Source organism: Chenopodium quinoa, unplaced genomic scaffold, assembly GCF_001683475.1.
Source record: "Chenopodium quinoa cultivar QQ74 unplaced genomic scaffold, ASM168347v1, whole genome shotgun sequence".
NCBI lineage: Eukaryota > Viridiplantae > Streptophyta > Magnoliopsida > Caryophyllales > Amaranthaceae > Chenopodium > Chenopodium quinoa.
This window is the reverse complement of record NW_018743074.1, coordinates 795747-816196: the sequence shown is the minus strand read 5'-3', so window position 1 is coordinate 816196 and position 20450 is coordinate 795747. Positions and strand designations below refer to the sequence as shown.

The following is a 20450-nucleotide window of genomic DNA, read 5'->3' as shown; positions in this document are numbered from 1 at the left end:
TAAAAGTTGTATTGTCTCCGTTTTTCAACTTTCTACTTAGACTATGTAGCTACGCAAATAAAAAATAATCATAGAAAAAAAAACAGTGAAGATGGGACCTATAAAGTGGAATTGTAGATTATAAGTAAAATGAACAAATGTTGTCACAGAAAGAATCAATTAGTAAAAGTTAGTAGAAATTAGATCAAATAAAAAATAAGATAAAAAGTGTTGTAGAATTTTGGAAAACCAAGGGTGTATAATACTTCCTTTATTCCTAATTTTTTGCCCCATTATCAATATTTAGGCTAAACTTTAAAAACTTAGACAATTAATTGTCAATGATCTATAAGAGTTAATATAATCATGTGAGATCTTGTTGCGTTTGTCTCATTATATATACTCCCGTGTTTTATTAATATGAAGTTCTTATAATTTTTACGCAAATGAAAATAGAGATATATGTATTATAAGATGCGTCTTGAATAACGTAAAAAGTCAAATGGAACCAAAATAAAGGAACAAAGGGAGTATATAATTAATACAAACATGAGATATTTATGAATCAATCTTTTTATCAATCTTAAATTTGAGTTCGAATTTGTTTTTATATCGCAAATGAATGAATGATCAATGTTTAAGCACATTCTATATATACTCAAAAAACTGTTACCGTCCAATCCGATTACAAAAAAGAAAGATTTCCTAATTTATGTGAAGTCGTTTTCTACAACAGGCAAAATACATTTAAGGACACATGGCAATTGAATGCAGGGTTTGACTTAAATGACTACATTATTTATAAATTTACTATACTACTCTTCGGAACTAAGGAAGTTCTTGTTCTACTAGTCTACTACTGTACTAGTAGTATGAAGGAAAAAGGGTACAGAGTGTTATTTACCGAAAGGAAAACAAAAACTAGTTATGGTCCACAAGCGTGTGCTTGCTTTTCCGCGGTTTACACTTTATAGTAGTCACTTCAATTCGTCCTCTATTATTGTTATGTTTCACATGATACTTCAGTTTTCATCTATCTTCCCTTGTTTTATAACGTGTTTTATGGATTACTTTGTAATTTTATAATGTTTGTTTCATAGATTTGGTTAGACAGAAATCTTACAATGAGATTTGGTTAGACATTAAATCTTACTATGAGATTAGTGGTAGTAGTATAGTTTTTCCTATTGTTTTTGTGACATAAATAAACATATAAATGTACAAGATAGATAAATATAGATTGGACTTTCTTATGCAAATTATAAATATGTACTCCCTCTGTCCCTTAATTTTTGCAGCAATTTCCTTTTTAGGGTGTCCCTTTAATTTTGCCCCATTCTATTTTTGGACATATAGATCCACATTTTTCTACTCTCACAACCACCCCATTAACCCCACCACTTTTTTCCAACCAAAACTTAATAAAGTAACATTACACTATGGAGCAAAATATAAGGGACGGAGGGAGTAGGTACTATTGACCAACAAAATATTACACCAAGTATGTCTTCATTTTTTGAAATTGCTACCTATCAATTGTACTATCTAGCTTGTATATAGAGGGTAATTAATTATGCGTATATTAGAAGAACTTAGGTTTATGCTTGAGATGTTATGGAAAACATAGCATTACTTCTTTTCTTTCCTAAGAATATATTTTTGTTTATATAAATCAAACAAAGAAAAAGGGGGAAACTATTTCTTCTAAATATAAATATGTTATTCTTTCCGTATAATGACCTTGAAATCGTAGGTACATTATCCTTTGGGATATATAATTTTAATGTCCTTGGATTATTTAGGGTAATATATACGGAGTATGGAAGATGTGCATGCCACTTGATTTCGATAAACGTTTAACGAAGTTTGCTACACTCACACCTATAAAGAACATGCTGTCAACAAACTTTCTAAACTTACTGGTCACAATATTCCATGTAAAGCGCAAGCTATCATTTATGTAAATTTCGATAGAAATTTACAAAGTCATTATTAATCTTAAAGTTTAGGTTTTTCCCTTCAGAAGAAGGAATTGAATGTTCCTTAAAATTATGGTCCTCGACTTCATTTTAGGGATTAAGTTAAATTTTATATAATTAGTTCTCTATCATTATACTAATTAACTCGAAAATTATGCCTACGAGGCTATGAAGAAAAGTTAAATACTTCGTATTGTTTAGTAGTGGTACATATATACTTCGTATTGTTTAGTAGTTGTACACTCGTACATACATAATACGAGTAAAAGATAGACGAAAAATTGACTAATGATGATCAAGTAAAAGGTTATGCCTAATAAAAAGTCTAAAAGTAGACCATACTATACTTTCCCCTCCTCACGTGCTTTAGGGGATGCAAATTACTTACGCAAGCAATTACGGAATAAAACCGGCCAACTGTGACAACATTTTTTTTGAGGTTTAAATGGGTCCATGTCTTTCTATGTTACTTTTCTCACCATTTTTGCTAGTTCAAGCACCTTCCTTTTTTACTTTTTATTATTTTTTATCAAAATTATTTTAACGTTTTTTGGAAATTTATACCTTTCTAACGCTTTGAAATAGACTTTTCAATGTATTTTTTTTTTCTATTAACCTTGATTTTCCGGCCTATAAATATTAGAGTGCATAACGCTTCATTTCTTATCTCTCAAATTCTCTTATAATTCACTGGACTTAACAACATTAAATTCTTCTTCTATATTCTCTACTTTCTCCCAACAAATTTTACATTGTAGTTTCCTTATACCCTAACAAACACTACCCAATTGCCACCAACTACAATACAAGAACAAAAGAAACATTCATAGCTGAAAATTCTTATTTGTTTAAAAATGCAGTCGTCAATGAGCAACGGTGCTTACGATAGTCATCAACTTCTTTCCAAGGTAGCAACAAACAATGGGCACGGCGAGGATGTCGAGTATTTTGACGGGTGGAAGGCTTATGATAATGATCCTTACCACTCTTCCAGCAATCCTAATGGTGTAATTCAAATGGGACTTGCTGAAAATCAGGTTAGTCATACATTATTTTGGCGTCTTTAATATATATGCATGTACTTTTAGAGTTATTTCATGTAGCTTAGACTTATAAGTGGTGAAATGTTGAAGTACTAACATGCATGTACGTGCTATGTGTTCTCTCCATGCAGCTTAGCTTTGATTTAGTCAAGGAGTGGATGCTTAAAAACCCACAAGCTTCAATATGTACACCCGAAGGAGTCGACAAGTTTATGGAAATTGCTATATTCCAAGATTACCATGGCTTGCCCGAGTTCCGTTCTGTAAGTTTCTATTACTTTCTCTATAGAATTGACTCGTGCCCTTATGTATGTAATTTTTAATGTTACGCTATCATGACAGGCTGTTGCAAAGTTCATGGGGAAAGCGAGAGGTGACAAAGTGACCTTCGACCCCGAACGAATAGTAATGAGCGGAGGAGCCACCGGTGCGAATGAGACGATATTGTTTTGCTTGGCCGATCGAGGAGACGCATTTTTGGTCCCCTCACCTTATTATCCAGCGTACGTGTACTTGACAAATCACCTTCATCATTTATTGACATTATTATTACACTTTGTAGGATTTCGTAGACTTTTTGCAACACAAAAAGTCGGTTAAACTTACGTATGAAAATATGAGTTGTAACTTGTGGAAGGTGCAACATGAATAATCATTTCTCATCCCTTTTTATGTTAAGTTAACATATGTAATAGGTCACCATGCACTATAAGGTATAATGATACCTTACTAACCTTTATACGATCGTAAAAGTTTAAAATTATAAAAGAACTATGTGGTTAGAGCGTGTTCGCTAGCTAGTCAAATAATCCTATAAATGTTGTACTTTGGATGTGATCGATCATGCATTAGAATAATTAAATTAGGCCATAAAGCTGTTTTCCTTAGCTAGATATATAGCTAGTCAAACACATGTTTTCAAGTTGGACTAAGTTGTATAATTTCCATTTGACTTAGGTAGTATTTTGTATTAGTCAAAGTGTATAATGTGCACAAGGCAGTATTATACAAGTATATATGCTCCATGTTGGATTAATATATTGCTTTAAAAGCCGTAATTGTATCATTGCATTAAAAGTTTTTTCTTGCTAGCTATTGTATGTGAATTGTTTCACCACCCATAGTAGAAAGAGAGATTTTTATTAGTGAAAATATATTAACGCTTTTAAATCCATTAATACAACATGATATACGTACATACTAATCAATATTTGAAGTCAAGTGTCAACTATAAATCAAATTCTGTTCACACAAGTCCATCTTATGTATAAGTATGTCATGCATCAAAGATAAGAGTGTTGCAAAATTGATCACGATCTAACTAATTAAGGTGGATGACAGCTAACAACAAAATCTTAATAGTAAACATGATTTTATCACTGTTATCCAAAGTTTTCACTTTTTGTGTGGTACGTCTAAATACAAAGATTTCCCAAAAGATTAAACCTTGATTAAATCTTACAAACATTGACAAAATTGAATTTCAAAGTGCATATTTGTCATATACTTTATTTCCAAAAGAACATCACTATTACCAGACAAAGAGATTCCTTGTGTCCTACAACAAACCAACATGACCTATACGTGTAGGGAACAATGAAAATGATTTAATTAGCCACTAATTATTGATTTGTATGTCATTTTCATGCAGATTTAACCGTGATTTGGGTTGGAGAACTGGCGTAAAACTAATTCCAATTACCTGTGAAAGTTGGAACGGTTTCAAGATTACTGAACAAGCCTTAATCTCAGCTTATGAAGATGCACTAACGAAGAACGTTCGAGTTAAGGGCATAATCGTCACAAACCCTTCTAATCCTTTAGGGACAGTCCAAGATAAGGATACCCTAAAAATGTTGGTAAACTTTGTGAATGACAAAAGAATTCATCTAGTATGTGATGAAATATATGCAGCTACTGTATTTAGCTTGCCAAGGTACACTAGTGTGGCCGAGATTGTAACGGACATGCCACACGTTAACCTTGACCTTATTCATATCATCTATAGCTTGTCTAAGGACATGGGCATGCCAGGGTTCCGAGTTGGGATTGTGTACTCTTACAATGACCGCGTTGTGACCACTGCTCGTAGGATGTCAAGCTTTGGGCTCGTTTCTTCACAAACGCAACATATGCTAGCCGCCTTGTTGTCCGATGATGAGTTCGTGACAAGGTTCTTAGACACAAGCCGAGAAAGGCTATCGCGAAGGTATATTTATTAGACCAATCTCAAGACCGGTATAAATTGTGCATGACATACACTAATAGTTGATAAAAAATGCATAGATACATACCATGCATATAAAGCTCATGTATGTGATGCAAATTTATTTTTATTAGTGAAAACATGATGACCATTAAATTTGCATTAGGTCATAACTCATTCTTAGACAAAGTAAATAAAGGAGTACTAATAATTCTCTGTGCCCCTTTTCAGGCACCAACATTTTACAGGCGAATTGTCTAAAGTTGGGATCGAGTGCCTAAAGAGCAACGCTGGACTATTTGTATGGATGGACTTGCGACACCTATTGGAGGAGGCAACAACGGAAGGGGAGTTAAAGCTATGGAGAGTAATTATAAATGACGTGAAAATCAATGTATCACCAGGCTCATCATTCCACTGCTCGGAGCCTGGATGGTTTAGGGTGTGCTTCGCAAACATTGATGATGGGACCGTGGAAGTTGCCCTCCAAAGGATTAGATCCTTTGTAAAGCGCGATAAGAGGGAGGTAAAACCAAAAACATCGCTTAAGAAGAGGAAGGAACAGATGCAACTTGGTCGTCTTAGCTTTAACAATCGAAGAATCGACGAAAGTAGTCTCATGTCACCACATAATTTGTTATCACCTCATTCTCCCATTCCTCAATCTCCACTCGTTAAAGCCAGAACCTAAAACATTTTAAGTAATACTATATGAAGAAGCATATATAAGTATAAATAAAATCACGTATGTAGCTAATTTCATGTTTTAGTAAATACAATACATAATCTCATAAAACTAACTACTTTTTAGTCTGTTTAAAATTTGGTCAACTATTAAGGGACCCAATTAGATTGTATTTGTGCGTAGAAAAGCAAAAAGTATATTCGAGGGTCGGCATTTACAACCATATAAATACCAATAACAAACATTATATATAGAATTAGATTGATATAAAAATAAATAAATAAATAAATACTTGCATATATAAATGCATGGCAGAAGAAATTGACATGAAGTATTGTCCCACCTATATGTATAGTTGTATACCAACGTAACATTATGTAATTTGGGCGTAAGTTTGTGGGCATTATTAGCTTGTGACCCACCCGTGATCGAATCCTTTTGGCTCTCAGCCTTTCACCATTCATTCTTGTACACTTTCCTTGCCCCACTAGCCGCCCAAGAAGCTTGCATCAACTTCATCAGATCTAGGCTTTCATGCATTTACTTGGACGTACAAGTTTCTTCATAATGACTACTCCGTACTAATATTTAAAATACGCGTGGCTTAAAATGAGTTGATGTATGTGTAATCGGATTTGGCTTAGCTAGCTTGAATTAATTCGAAGATAGTTCAAGAACTTTGATGATCTTAGCGGTGGTACACAACCGATCAATCAAAGTTCGACATAATCTTGAGTAACGAGTCAAACTCAAATATTGTTTTTCGAAGATAGCTTATATATATTGTTAATTTTATCGAACACATTTTATTGTTTGCTTATACTCCGTACTTTGCTAACATACATCTTATTGTATGAATCAAACTCCTCACAATCTTTGCTTTTCGAAGCAACTCGATCGTGATATGGATTGCTCAACTAATTTTACTATGGTCTCAATTGTTGTTCCTCATTTCAATGATGGTAAATTCCCATCATATTATTCACTCACATCACTAAGTACAGTACTGTAAGATAATTCGCCACATTTAACATGTGTAAAATCTTTCATGTGTAAGCCAACATCATATTAGCAGCTCAACAATCACATCAACAATACGTCTTTCTACTGTGAGACACTAATTATTTTTTCTAAAATACACTCTGAATGCAATATTTATTAACTATTATTGAATAAATAAACTAACATCCAAAGAAATTGTTTTGACAATTAAATACTACCCCAAGAAAAATTATATACAAATGATCGACTGTCCAGATAAGAAAATTAAGAAGCTTAATTAAAATACTAATGAGCTTAATTAGCTCAGATCGCTACCAAAAATATTACTCCGTACTTAATTAAGGTGCTATACATGCTTGATCGATCACATAACCCACTTCTGAAAAATAGATCAGAGAAGCAGCAGTAGTCCTCAAATGACTATATAGATTGCATTGTTTGTTCAAGGATCATTTGCCCTTGGTGTCCAACCTCGGAAAATAAAGAGGCCGACGGTTTTTTTTTCAGCATATAGTACAAGCATTCGGGTTCTCTTCCATGCTTTGAACATAGTAGTGTGTAGTCATTTGAGGGTTGTATTGCTTATAAGCCATGACAAGGTCGAGCACGGGGTCAGGCTTCTTTTCTTCCTCTTTTTTGCCCTCTTCTTTCTTTGGCTCCTCTTTCTTTTCCCCTTCTTTTTTAGGCTCTTCCTTCTTTTCCCCTTCTTTCTTCTCCTCTTCCTTCTTCGGCTCTTCTTTCTTCTCCTCTTCCTTCTTCGGTTCTTCCTTCTTCTCCTTTTCCGGCTCTTTTGCAGGTCCTACGATAAATATGTGCGTGGTTGGCCAATGCTTGCGCAATTTGCTTACTATGCTTACTGGATCCACCGTGCCAATCACAGTTAACTTTTGCTCTTTCATGTCCATTGCAATAGAATCAATCCCTACATTTTCAATTAGGTAAAATTGCATTAGATCATTAGCTAGTATTTGCAAACAATGAGCAGATCCTAATGTAGGAAACAAGATTCCTAGGACCTTAATTAGTTAATTGTCTTGTTAGTTGTTACTAATGTCAATTTTCAAGAAGTAGTTGGTCTTGGAAATTTATGAAAGTAATTAAGGTTGGTAATTGGTACCATTCCAAAGCCAATTCAAAATGGAGAATTATATTCTTTTCATTGACATTCAAAAAAGGGACAAATAATATTGCATTGTTACTAAAAATTGACATGTAATTATATACTTGTATTAACATTTATGATAAATGGACTTGTAGTCAAAATGGAACGCTTTGAAAGGAGTTAAGAGCTTGATGTATAGCAAACATCCTTGTAAAGCGTTTGTTAAATAACCACAATTATTGAAAAGATCATATCAAAATCGTCTTATGATATTATTATAGCAAGATAGTTTTCATGTACACTACGTAACTTATATCAAATTTATAATTATCCCTTAAACAGCTCCAGCAAAAATTAAAGATAAAAAATCTCACTAATATGCAGTCCATCTTACACAAAACATGCTCACTCAATCAGAATTGTAACGGAATTAGAATTTATTAAGAAATAATTAATTAGAAAGTTATTCCTAAAATACCAAATACGAGTATTTCCTACAAGCTAGGCTACAATTACACATGGTGACATGATGAACAATGAGGTCCTAACTAGTTCAGTTTAGCAAATATCAAGAGTTTGTGTACGATAGGTCACAGCCTCACGAATTCAAATATCCCTTCACCTACTCCGTAATTTACAAAGCCCTTGTGGTTCAAAAAAAATGATGACATGATCCATTACAATATTCCAATTTACTAAACAAAATCAATAATGACAACATAATAAACAAGGTTCCATTTTTTTTTTCAGAAGAGAATGATATCGAAAGTGTGGGGCCAACAAATTGCTAATTATTGATGAAATCAACTTCAAGCTTGCATCAGAAAAAAATTCCAAATAGAATTACGGAGTACATCATCCGTAACATTCTTTTCTCATATTTTTAATATGAAATCTAACAAGAATTATTTTGTTAATCATCTATTAAAATTAATTAACCAGAACACAATTAGATTTTCAAGTGGTAAAAATTTGGTGGTTTTGATTACCTGGAAGAGTAGAAACTGACTTAAGAGCCTTTTGCTTCGCTTTGTCATCATGCAAGTCCAATTTCAACACAATTTTCTGTCATTAAATCAACCAAACAAACATTATTTCACACTTTTCTTTAAATTTTTCAATTTCAAAAAAAAAATGATTATAAACAGAGCACAATTAAAACAGGGCTTGTCAATATAACAGATAATTATTTTACTCACGGACTTAATTTCAATTTTCTTTTTTTTCTTTTTCCAAGCTAATTAATCAATCAAAAATACCATTTCAAAATTAGATTTACTTTTCTAAATTATTGATCGTAGCATTCCACGAAATCAACAAAAACAAAAGGGGGAAACAGGGCTAAACAGAGTACATCATGTCTTAAATTTCTTACTTTTTGAGCTAATTAACTAACTGCTTAATACATTACTCACAAAAAAAATCAAAAGCATATGATCGAAACATACAGCAAAAGCAAAAAGATATAACCCTTTTAACCAAAGGCAGAAAAAGATAATAACCTTTGAACTTGAAACTTTAATAATATAAAATAGAATCTAAAGAACTTTCAGTTATGAGAATCAGAATCCAAATTAGTGGAGAAATTTTATACCTTCATTATTTTTTTCTAAAGATTGTATCTTTGATTCTTTTAGATCTGAAATTTGAAGCAGAGACAAAGAAACTGAACTCTGAATGCAGAGGAAGAAAGAAGAAAGAAGAGAGAGAAAGAGAGGAAAATAAAGGTGATGGCTTTTTTTAGAGAGAAGAGAGAATACGAAATCGAATATTTTCGGGGTTTTTATTCTAAGGATATGAGTGACATTTGGACTTCAAGGGCGCAATATTATTAAATGAAATTAGAGAATTGTTTTGGCAAATATACAAACAAGTGGAGGAAGAAGGGTAGCTATCTTGTTAGAAGAAACTTCCTCTCTTTGTGTTATGTTATACAGTCCATTACTTCTTTGGATGACTATGATTCTATGGCCCTGGTAATTGGTTTTTAACTAATTGATGTAGCTTAACTGCTTTGACTAGCTGGTTATATTAGCTTATTTGATTAGCTGGTTGTAAATAGCTGATTATGTAAAAGTATTTGGTAAATAACTGTTCAGTGTATTTAATACCCAAAAAGCTAATTTTTCAATAAGCTAATTGCAAAAAGCTCTTAAAATGAGCTTTTTCAAAAAGAACTTTTTGGACCCAAAAACCTCTTTGAATAAGCTATTTACCAAACACCTAAATTAGCTTTTTAAAGTGGTCAAACCTATAATAGTGCTCAATAAGCTAAAAGCTTTCCAAAAATCTCTTTACCAAACAAGGCCTATGAGCGACATAAGTATTAAGGTTTGAGGATGGTGCTTCTCATCGGCTCGCGTGCAATATAAGCAAGTGTGATAATATCGCGTGTGGTTTTTGTTCATGCATCTTTTTGACACTTTACTTTTGATATTGAATTGCTCTTAAGTGGTGAGTCTGTCATCTATGAAGGAGTCAAGGCATGACTTAGGGTCAAATTCTCATCCTAGTACCTTTCGTGAGGATAACAAATGTAAAATTTACTAAGCTAATTGACTTATCGACACGTTTGAATTCTTAAAAAGAGAAATAACATAGATGCATGATTTATTCTACTATCAATACCAAACAACCAAATTACGCTAAAGTACGAATAAATTAATATTTACATCAATGGTGAAATGCAAACACCCCTACCCCTCAAACCGCCCAAAACCCCACCGAAATGTAGCTTAAGTACGCATAAAACATTAATCCTAATCCCCTAATACTTATGTCAAACCCCCCATAAATGAACAAGTACAATTTGATCAAATTAATGACTCATCCTTTACAAAAGATGACTCATCCTAGTCTAAAAAATAATTTAAAAAATTTGATGACTGGTCCTTTCCAAATAGGCATGAATCTCACGTATATTACCCAAACAGGGTAATTTGTCAATTGTCAGAGGGTTTAAAAAATTTACAGTACCACTTTTACTGTCAAAGCTAGCAAGTGGTAAATATGTGTCGGTCCAACATTTTCTTAGAGAGAATCTGAATAATCTGATGATATGATTTCTTTCACGTTACTGTACTGGTTGTACGAGTAAATTTAAAAGAGTTTAATTTGCATGTGGTTGCTGCCTTTATAACAGAAATATATGGACACTAAAGTTTCCCTCTTTATATGAAATTTCAAATTTTTTGGTTCTTGGAACTTTTATGTTCTTTAGTTTTAAACTTTTAATGATGATTGTATCATTTACCAACCCATGGCTTAAAGGAATTGCATTGACATATTTCACAAATCTAAGTCATGGAATCAGCTAATTTCGGGAGATCTAATAACCAAGCAATAACTGATGAAAAGAAGTTGAAATTGATAAGTTAGCTGAAATTATTCTAAGATTATTAAATCAGTACTATTTGTTAATACATGGATATTATTGGATCATTAAAATTTCTTAATACATGGATGATTGTTGAAGATAAGGTTTGGTATGTTAGCTTGTAAATGTCTTATTATTTTAGCATGATGATATGATGTACCAAACCTGTACTTTGATAGTTCATACAAGTGTGTAGTGTTTTGAATTTGTTTGAAGTGTTTAAATTGTAGTTCAAGTCAAATACAATTCAACAAATTGATCAAATGTTAGATATTTCCTTTACATATTTTGTTGTAGTTGCAATATATCCCTATTTAAGGAGAAGATTAAAGAAGATGAATTGAACAATTTAATTATTATTAATAACTTAAAACACCAAAAAAGATAACGTTGCAATTGTATTGTTATAAGAAGCTAGGTAAGAAGAAAAGAGGAGCTATGATAATTGATAAGTGATAGTGCGATAAGATGAGTACGTAAAAGATGATAATATGTTAAAAGCAAGGAAAGGGAAGATGAAATTCTAAGTGATGGTGATGTTTAAACTTGGACAACTTTAATTTCACAATAAAGTCTAAACAAGGGGCGGCAATTTAATTATCACAAATAAAATAGAACTTTCGAATGCATATGGGGGTAAATGTTTGTTTAGCCATAACTACAAACAAAAAGTCAAATATTAATGTAAAATTCAACTGAAGGATATAATATTGCTGAAAATTTATTCTTACTAACAAATTTTTAAGTTTCATATACATTTTTATTGAGAAATTTAACTAGAAAGAATTAATTAATTTCAACCGTCGTCTTCCACATAAACTCAGTTCAACCTAATACCGTTATACGGTTATACCTCCATACAAGTATATTTTTTTGTAATGATAGTAGATGACTTTGATTTGATAGATCCTTTTATGGAAAATTTATTTAATTTTGAGCTTCAACATTAATCTCATGATGATCATATTATTAAAAAGTAATATTGATGGAACATAACAATAATCACCTAATTACGATCAATATAATTGAGTAGTGATCCGTACAGCTGCATAACATTTTAATTTGTGGAATATGCATTATGCCATTATATAGCTTAGAGTCTTAACTACGACAATGTCCCTTGTTGTGTTGAAATTGCCTGCCTTGATTGCTTCGTTTATATACGTGTTTGCTCACTTCGTTTAACAAGTTGTGCTGTCGGCTGTCCTACAAAAATCAATTATCCTAATCATTTTCACAGGACATAATAAGACTAATAAGTATCACAAATTCACGATTATTTAATTAATCTATATCTATGAAGCCCTTTATCGATACTTCACTTATTAAAAAAAAAAAAAAAAAAAAAACTATTATCCTTTCAATCAAATTTAGCTGTCATATTATTTTATCAAACTACACAATAAGTATAATTCGAAACAAAGGTGATATAAAAGACTAAAGTAATCCCCCTATCCCGATAATGTATTTGTTAATCATTAAATACATACTATTTGCATCCTTTTCGATTTGATACTTATCTAGCATAAAATGTTAACGTCAATTTGAGACAAACGACATATAATGGTTGAAAAAATACTAAAAAATACTAACCCAAGTGTTACGTTAGTTGAATGGAGTTCACAAGTATCCATGAATTTGTTATACAAAAGAAAGCCAACAATATTGTAACAATTGAAAATGTGTCAATAATAGCTGATTATTATAAGCATAGTGCGAAATTTGTAGCTCCTGAGGCTTTTCTAGTTGTTTTCATTCTTTTTATTCTTTAGAATGATGCAATAATTTACATTATATTGTGGTTTGGATGGTAGTTGCTATTTTGGTTATCCATTACCTCATCAATCCTCATCTTCATTCTTCTTTTGGTTTGGAATAAAAAGTAAGTAGCTTTTCGTTTTTCGTGGCTGGTATTAATATTCCAAAATATATTCCTTATGATTAAATTTCCCTTACAAATAAATAAATACAAGTACTATGTTTTATTAATAAATAAAAGATACTAAAAGCACATGATTGATATCATTTTTGTTTTGCACAAGATTACTCAAACCAGTCTTTTATGCATGTAAGTACATGAAACAAGACTTAGGAAGGCAGGAATCACCCATCTACGACAAATCGATCTATACCCCGTTCTAAACTTGTGCTCTTCAGTTCAATATCTGCAAAAACGTTTGAAACTCCATTTGGTTTATTTTACTTTGCGAAATTCACAATTCTTTGAGATGGATCAATTGGCATCGTCTTTGCCAATTTTTTCGTCTAATTGAATTTAAGAATTTTAACAGTATATTTCCTTCCTATAGTAAATACTACTATCGTACACCAAAATATACACAAAAATAAGTACTCATACGAGCTAGAATAACACCCATATGTTCGTGTGTGATGTACCTAGACATAAAACATAAAGCATTACAACTATTCTAATTCTCACAAATTCAACGCCCTTTGAGTCTTCAATATTGAATTGGGATATGGTGGTGTTTCATAATACCGTGACATCCATATCTAAAGTCGGCCCTTCTTTTTTCCAAGTTTGTTACGGTAAACATGATGGGCTTGAAATTAACTTAGAAAATTCTTGTTTTAGTGGTTGGATAAACAAAGGAGACCACTGCTAATCTGCTATATAAGCTGACTAATGCAATTTGACCATACAGCAGATTCGATAATGCTCATGTTCACTTAAGATGGCTAGGATTTAAGCTCGTGGTTACGACTTTTTTTCAACGATAAATAAAGTCCAAAGAATTGACTTTCAAACTTTAAATATACAGATATAGATATTTTTGTAAGGATTGGGGTACATTTTGGCCAAATCAATGTGCTCACTTAGTAATTTGAATAATTAGTGAGTAGCATGGCTTAATTAGTATATTAGCAGCCGGTACTATTGGTTTTGTTACATGCTAGGCAAAAATGTTACGTAATTAACTTACATTAAAATATGATGATTGTTATTGTATACATACTATACCATTAGTATTACTACATGCTAATTCTTGTAGTGTATATATTACTCCCACCGTATTATATTATTTGTGGGCGTATTTTTTCTTAATTATACATACATTATGTTTGAAATAAAGAAGTATTATCACTTGTTGATTCAGAGTACCAATGCAATGTTATTTGTTAGTACTGCTGAGTATAACTCCATAATGCAGTAGTAAGGTTTATTTAGTTTGTATATGTATATAGATGGAGCCATGGATGGGGTAATCGAATTTGAGGGGTGATGGACTGCCTCGGTTGGCCCGAATATAGGCCATCATAAGAGTATAAGACTAAATTTACCATTCAACAAAATTAACTACATTAATTTTAAGGTGTATGTCCTGTTTGATATACTACTAAATAAATACGTAGTAATAGAATTGCAAAGATAAATAGGCTAATTGATTTTATCCTTGCCTTGCGGATTTTGGACGGGTGGTAGCCCGGTAGGAATGCATCCCTCTTTACTTTTAGCCTTTTAGGTGTTAACTACAATGGCTAGGAGAAGGAAGTCGTAGACTAATAACTTTAATCATATTTTGTTACTATTAATTATACTGTATTAACATGATTGTTCCTTCGCAATTTACTACGAAATAGGTTAGTCTCAATATATATTTTCACAAATATTATTATAATTATATAATTATAAATGATCAAAATTGTAATTTGGTAAACGTAAAGTACAAAATGTTACATGTTCCATGTATTAAGATTTTGTCATATATCAAAGGCTCAAAGGCCTCGCAATCAGATTGAATTGGGCGAGACATGTAGATAATCACTCATCAACCTATACCAACCTTTTTGGGATAGCCTAGGTAGCCCAACAAGCATGACCCTAACTAGTAGGATTTGTTTTTTAGTTTTTATCACTCTCTTTCGATCAAAATGTTAATCATATTGTCCCTAATGTCAAATGACTCATATCATATGGAGTATTACCTAAAATTTTGCACTTAAAAAGGATTGTAAACTTAAAAGTTCTTCTCGGATCAGTATTTCATTTAGCTTTTGAAATGTTATCTTCAATCATGTACATATAGATGGGTTTTTTAAGAAACGATTTATTATTAGTGATTACACATTAATACAACAAAAAAAATAACATTGAAGTTTTATTTCCAATGATGCGACAAGAACCAATTCTTCACCAACCGTATCTGATAACCATAATGTCTATGATCTTCTTCCTCTGTTCTATTCTCTCAAGTGTCAATGTGTCCTTTAAACCCAATTTCTTCATATCATTTTTAACTCCTTCCATCTAAATCGTCCTAATCATCCTCGACCTTTCTAAGATTCTCACGATTGACGATCCTTTCTATTTTACTTTCCTTACTAGCCCTTCTTTTGGTATCCGTTTCACATTCTCAAATTGGATAAACTATACATGTGCCAACAGGCCCAACATAATACTTGCCCTGACGACAACTTCACGAATACCTAATTACACCTCCACAACAAAAATGATCTGACTCCCAAAATGGGCAACACATATTTTTAGCTACAATAGATGTCTCACCAAAATTGAAAAGTCCAAAGTAAAGGTCATCTAAAACTTATATAGAATCAACTTAAAACTTTAGGAACAAACATTTTTTTAGCAAATTTGGGTATGGGCCGCTTAGCTGGAATCTTCACCATGCTCATCCCATTATCTTTCCATTATGTTGGGCCGCATACAAAATACAATTAACATACTTAATTATCCATGCCTATTAATGTTTTAGCTTCTTTTTTACTTCCACTATCCTCTAGTTAGTAAAGAACTAAGGGGTCGTTTGGTTCACTAAGCTAAAATGGATTGGTATAGATTCTCATACTTAGGTGGTATGATATCCCATACCAATCTAAAGTTGTTTGGTTTAATCATGAAATAGATTCTCATACTTAGGGAATAGATTCCCATACCAATGGATTATGAATCCTTAGGGGGGAGGTGGGTATGAAATTCTAAGGAAATAGGGTGGAGTTAGAATCCCCCAGGTATGAAATTCCATACTTAAATGACCCAACAAAACAAATAAAACCACGGAATAGAATCCATTCCAAGAAGTTCAACCAAACAGCCAATAAAGATGCTAGAAAGTTAGAAACTAGAAACTAGAAATTTATAAAAAAAAAAGAGATAAGGGCAGCTACATGCTATATTTTAGCAAATTTTGGGTATGGGCCGCGTAGATAATCAACCATACTAAGCCCATACCTTTCCATTTTGTTGGGCCATATACAAAAATACAATTAACACATTTAATCATCCAAGCCCATTAATGTTTTAGCTTCTTTTTTCTTCCACTAGTAGATGGTAGAAGACTAGAAACTAGAAATTTAGAAAACAAAGATAAGGGGCTTGGTATATGTTATCCAAAACAAAAGGAGCACAAACCACAAACTATCCACAAACTGTTCTTATTTATCAGCAATGCCACGTCACACTGCCATTATCTGACACATAATCACATCTGACCTATCGTAATAAGGTAATAGATTATTTCCTCAGACATTCCACCAATCAAAATACCCAATTAAGATTCCTAGGTGGCACCCCCACATCCACCGAAACAAGCATTAAGATCAACCATTTACATTGTACAAACTCATACAATCACTCTTACAACCCCAAAAAAAAAACACTAAACTTCTAAAGTTCTAAATCTTAACATCCACCGTTAGGGGCGGCAGTCATGGCTTCGGTGGCGGCATCGACAGCGGCGGCGTGTCTAGGAAAGTCTGAAATGTTGGGAAACACATTCAACTTAAGAAGTGCTACTTCCGCCCCTAGTAGTACTACTAGTGTTGGTCCTTCTAAGATTGTGGCTCTTTTTGGTAAGAAAAAGGCGGCTGCTCCTCCTGCTAAGGCTAAGGCTGCTGCTGTTTCGTCTGCCGATGATGAGCTTGCTAAGTGGTATGGCCCTGACCGAAGGATTTTCTTGCCTGAGGGTCTTTTGGACCGTGATGACATTCCTGAGTACCTCAACGGAGAAGTTCCCGGAGAGTAAGACTTTTTTTACTATCTTACGACCTCTTTTTATTGTTTTTATTTACAACGTTTTGACTTTTGCATTATTGACTTACCATTTAATTTGTTCCATCTATCTCATAATCTTTGAATAGATGGTTACATGTCAATTATTGTTGAATATATTACATTGACAAACATGAAAGTAAACGTTGCCAGTGGAGGAATTATATATGTGATTATGTTTAAGAACGAGTATCTTAAGTAGTGATTAGACTTTGCTAGTTCTAATCATATATTTATAATTATGCAATTTTTACAATATAGTTCTATCATAGATTCATAGAAAGTATGATTAGTGAAATTATATATTCCGTGCTACGTAGCTTGGACTCAGAATTGCTTCAAGTAGATCGAAGTTCATAAAGTTATTTTGTTAGTAATACTATGTGTACTTAGAATGGTTTTCATCTAGAATTTTGTTCTATTTGTTTCAGAATTTATGAAAAATCAAATGTTGCCTTGCTTGACATAGATGACATTGATTTATTGCAGCTATGGTTACGACCCTTTTGGTCTTGGAAAGAAGCCTGAGGACTTCGCCAAGTAAGCAAACTCTTCTATTGAAAAAACATTGATCATATATATAAATTGTATATTATAGGTGCTTACTGCTTAGCTTGTTCTTCGTATATGTCAAGTATTAATGATATTTACTTTGCTCAGATACCAAGCATATGAGTTGATCCACGCCCGTTGGGCTATGCTTGGAGCTGCCGGGTGCGTTATCCCCGAAGCCTTCAACAAGTTTGGTGCTAACTGTGGTCCTGAAGCTGTTTGGTTCAAGGTGAATCTTTGTAACTCAAATAAGCTTAACTTTAATTTCCTTGAATTCTTGATTAATCTTTCATTGGTACATGTTACATTGTTACTTAGATTGTGTAATTGTTGTTACTTTTATTGATATTGTACAGACTGGTGCCTTGCTTCTAGATGGAAACACCTTGAACTACTTTGGAAAGCCTATTCCCATCAACCTTGTTGTTGCTGTTGTTGCTGAGGTTGTTCTCCTTGGTGGAGCTGAGTACTACAGAATCATTAATGGCTTGGTATGTCCCCCTTTCCGATCCTCCGGTTTTCTTCTCCTCTCGTATGTACTTCATATGGCATAATTTCATTGAAAAGATTGTATTTTCTTTTCTGTTTTAGCTATCACATTACTAGTTCAAATTAAATTGTTTACATAACTATATATTTTGAACGAAGATAGTTAATAAAATAATATAATTAATTACAATAAGTAAGAATTATACAACGGTGTTGCTCATTAGATTGTTAATGGTGAACATTTTACGGTCATGCCACCCATCTAACTTGCTCATAGCCCGTGTTTGACAAAATTAATTGTTGTATTAACAGTAAATGTTAATCGTCACTTGTCAGCTAATAACTCTTAAATTTAGCTATCAAAATACCTCTATAGGAAAAAAAAAAAAAAAAAAAAACTCCCAACCTTAAGGCTTAGCTTACTAAGCGTAGGTAAAATGAATTGTTTATATGACTAAAGTGCTTCATCAATTATCTATTGTATATTTGTATGTATAATTGAAAGATAGTTGAGTTGAAAGGAATTAATTATATGGACAATTTCTAACAATATTTAAAATAAATGGTTGGCAGGATTTGGAAGACAAGCTTCACCCAGGAGGCCCATTTGACCCATTGGGCTTAGCCAATGACCCAGACCAAGCAGCCTTGTTAAAGGTGAAGGAGATAAAGAATGGTAGGCTGGCAATGTTTTCAATGTTCGCCTTCTTTATTCAGGCTTACGTGACAGGCCAAGGCCCAGTTGAGAATCTGGCTGCTCACCTTAGCGACCCATTCGGTAACAACTTGCTCACTGTCATTTCTGGAGCTGCTGAAAGAGCTCCCACTCTATAATCTCTTCTTAGTGCCCACTTTTTATTTGTACATTTTCATCCAATTAAAAAAAAACCTACATTTTGCATGAGGAATGTTAATGTTAATGTTAATCTGTCTACTACTATAATTTTCAGATGAGACCTAATTGTGTTTTCTCTTATATAGTGTGATGCCGTTACCTATTTATTAATTGTCCTCTAATCCAATCTTGCCGTTTTTTTTTGACAAATTTGTCAAAATATCCCTCGATTTTTGAAAACAGGATTTCAAAAATCAAGATGTAATTTGGCATAACCTTTAGACTATCATTGAAAATTTCGTTCTTTTCTAAAAGTCTTTCTAGTTGGTTAGAGTATATCCATACAGTAAATATCAAGTTTATCATGTTTATGCATTGTGTAAGATCAATTAAATAAACACTCTTGAAATTGGTGATTTTTGAAGCAATGTTTAGTTAAAAAAAATGGTGGGTAGTAAACCCAAGAAAAAGGTGTTAAATAATGGTAACAATCCCGAGTATCAATCTTGGATCCAAAGTTCTCAATTAGTGTGATTATTTGATTACATAATAAAATAAAGATTAGAGTGTTTTTGCAACTTCTAAGATACCCTTCACCCCTCTAAGATTCCCCTGTTAAATTACGCTTAGAAATTTTGATTTATTCACGGTTTTTATGGAGTTGACGAAAAGAGTTTATAAGTGAGAACAACGTGAAAAGTATAAGTGTAATACTCTGTTACCTTGATCATCTATTAGTATGATATTCAATGAATATGGTCAATCATAAGTGAGAACAATCCTAGATGAACGGAGAGAAAGTTGACACTAGTGTAGCTCGATCATATTATTCAATAGTAAATTAAAAGGGAATAAAGTGAATCAATTATGAATATGGTCTTGAATCTTGAAGGCTGAACCTCTGAATAATTAGGAAACCATTTGAGAAAAGAGCACGTACCAACACCGTACTCTGTACTCAATAGTAGTACGTGTTGTTCTATCCTCACACTATACGCTGTCATCCCACAAGACCGCGACCACCCGATTCACAGGCACCATCCGTCCATCCCCCAAATGTCACTAAACGTTAATTTAGGAATGCTCAAAGAGCAGCAACATTATCGTCTGATGCCATGCATCGTACAAGTATTACGTAATTCCCTTCGTTTTTTATTGTTCTTATTATTGT

The 20450-nt window shown here is 32.8% G+C and overlaps 3 protein-coding genes across 3 annotated transcripts; 2 read left to right on the top strand and 1 right to left on the bottom strand.

Annotated features, from left to right (window-relative positions):
* The first annotated feature begins 2386 nt into the window (after positions 1–2386).
* LOC110731584 (1-aminocyclopropane-1-carboxylate synthase-like) lies at positions 2387–6655 on the top strand. Its single transcript, XM_021911452.1, has 5 exons — positions 2387–2995; positions 3133–3264; positions 3344–3504; positions 4653–5210; positions 5439–6655. The coding sequence occupies exons 1-5, from the start codon at positions 2813–2815 to the stop codon at positions 5896–5898; spliced, it is 1494 nt and encodes a 497-aa protein (XP_021767144.1). The 5' UTR covers positions 2387–2812; the 3' UTR covers positions 5899–6655.
* Positions 6656–7016: 361 nt separating this feature from the next.
* LOC110731583 (heavy metal-associated isoprenylated plant protein 39-like) lies at positions 7017–9871 on the bottom strand. Its single transcript, XM_021911451.1, has 3 exons — positions 9591–9871; positions 8986–9061; positions 7017–7816 (listed from the first exon to the last, which is right to left on the bottom strand). The coding sequence occupies exons 1-3, from the start codon at positions 9594–9596 to the stop codon at positions 7398–7400; spliced, it is 501 nt and encodes a 166-aa protein (XP_021767143.1). The 5' UTR covers positions 9597–9871; the 3' UTR covers positions 7017–7397.
* Positions 9872–16967: 7096 nt separating this feature from the next.
* LOC110731582 (chlorophyll a-b binding protein CP26, chloroplastic-like) lies at positions 16968–19450 on the top strand. The gene is made up of 5 exons (XM_021911450.1): positions 16968–17373; positions 17893–17943; positions 18064–18184; positions 18312–18446; positions 19018–19450. Exons 1-5 carry the CDS (start codon positions 17063–17065, stop codon positions 19276–19278), a joined length of 879 nt encoding a protein of 292 aa, XP_021767142.1. The 5' UTR covers positions 16968–17062; the 3' UTR covers positions 19279–19450.
* Positions 19451–20450: the final 1000 nt, after the last annotated feature.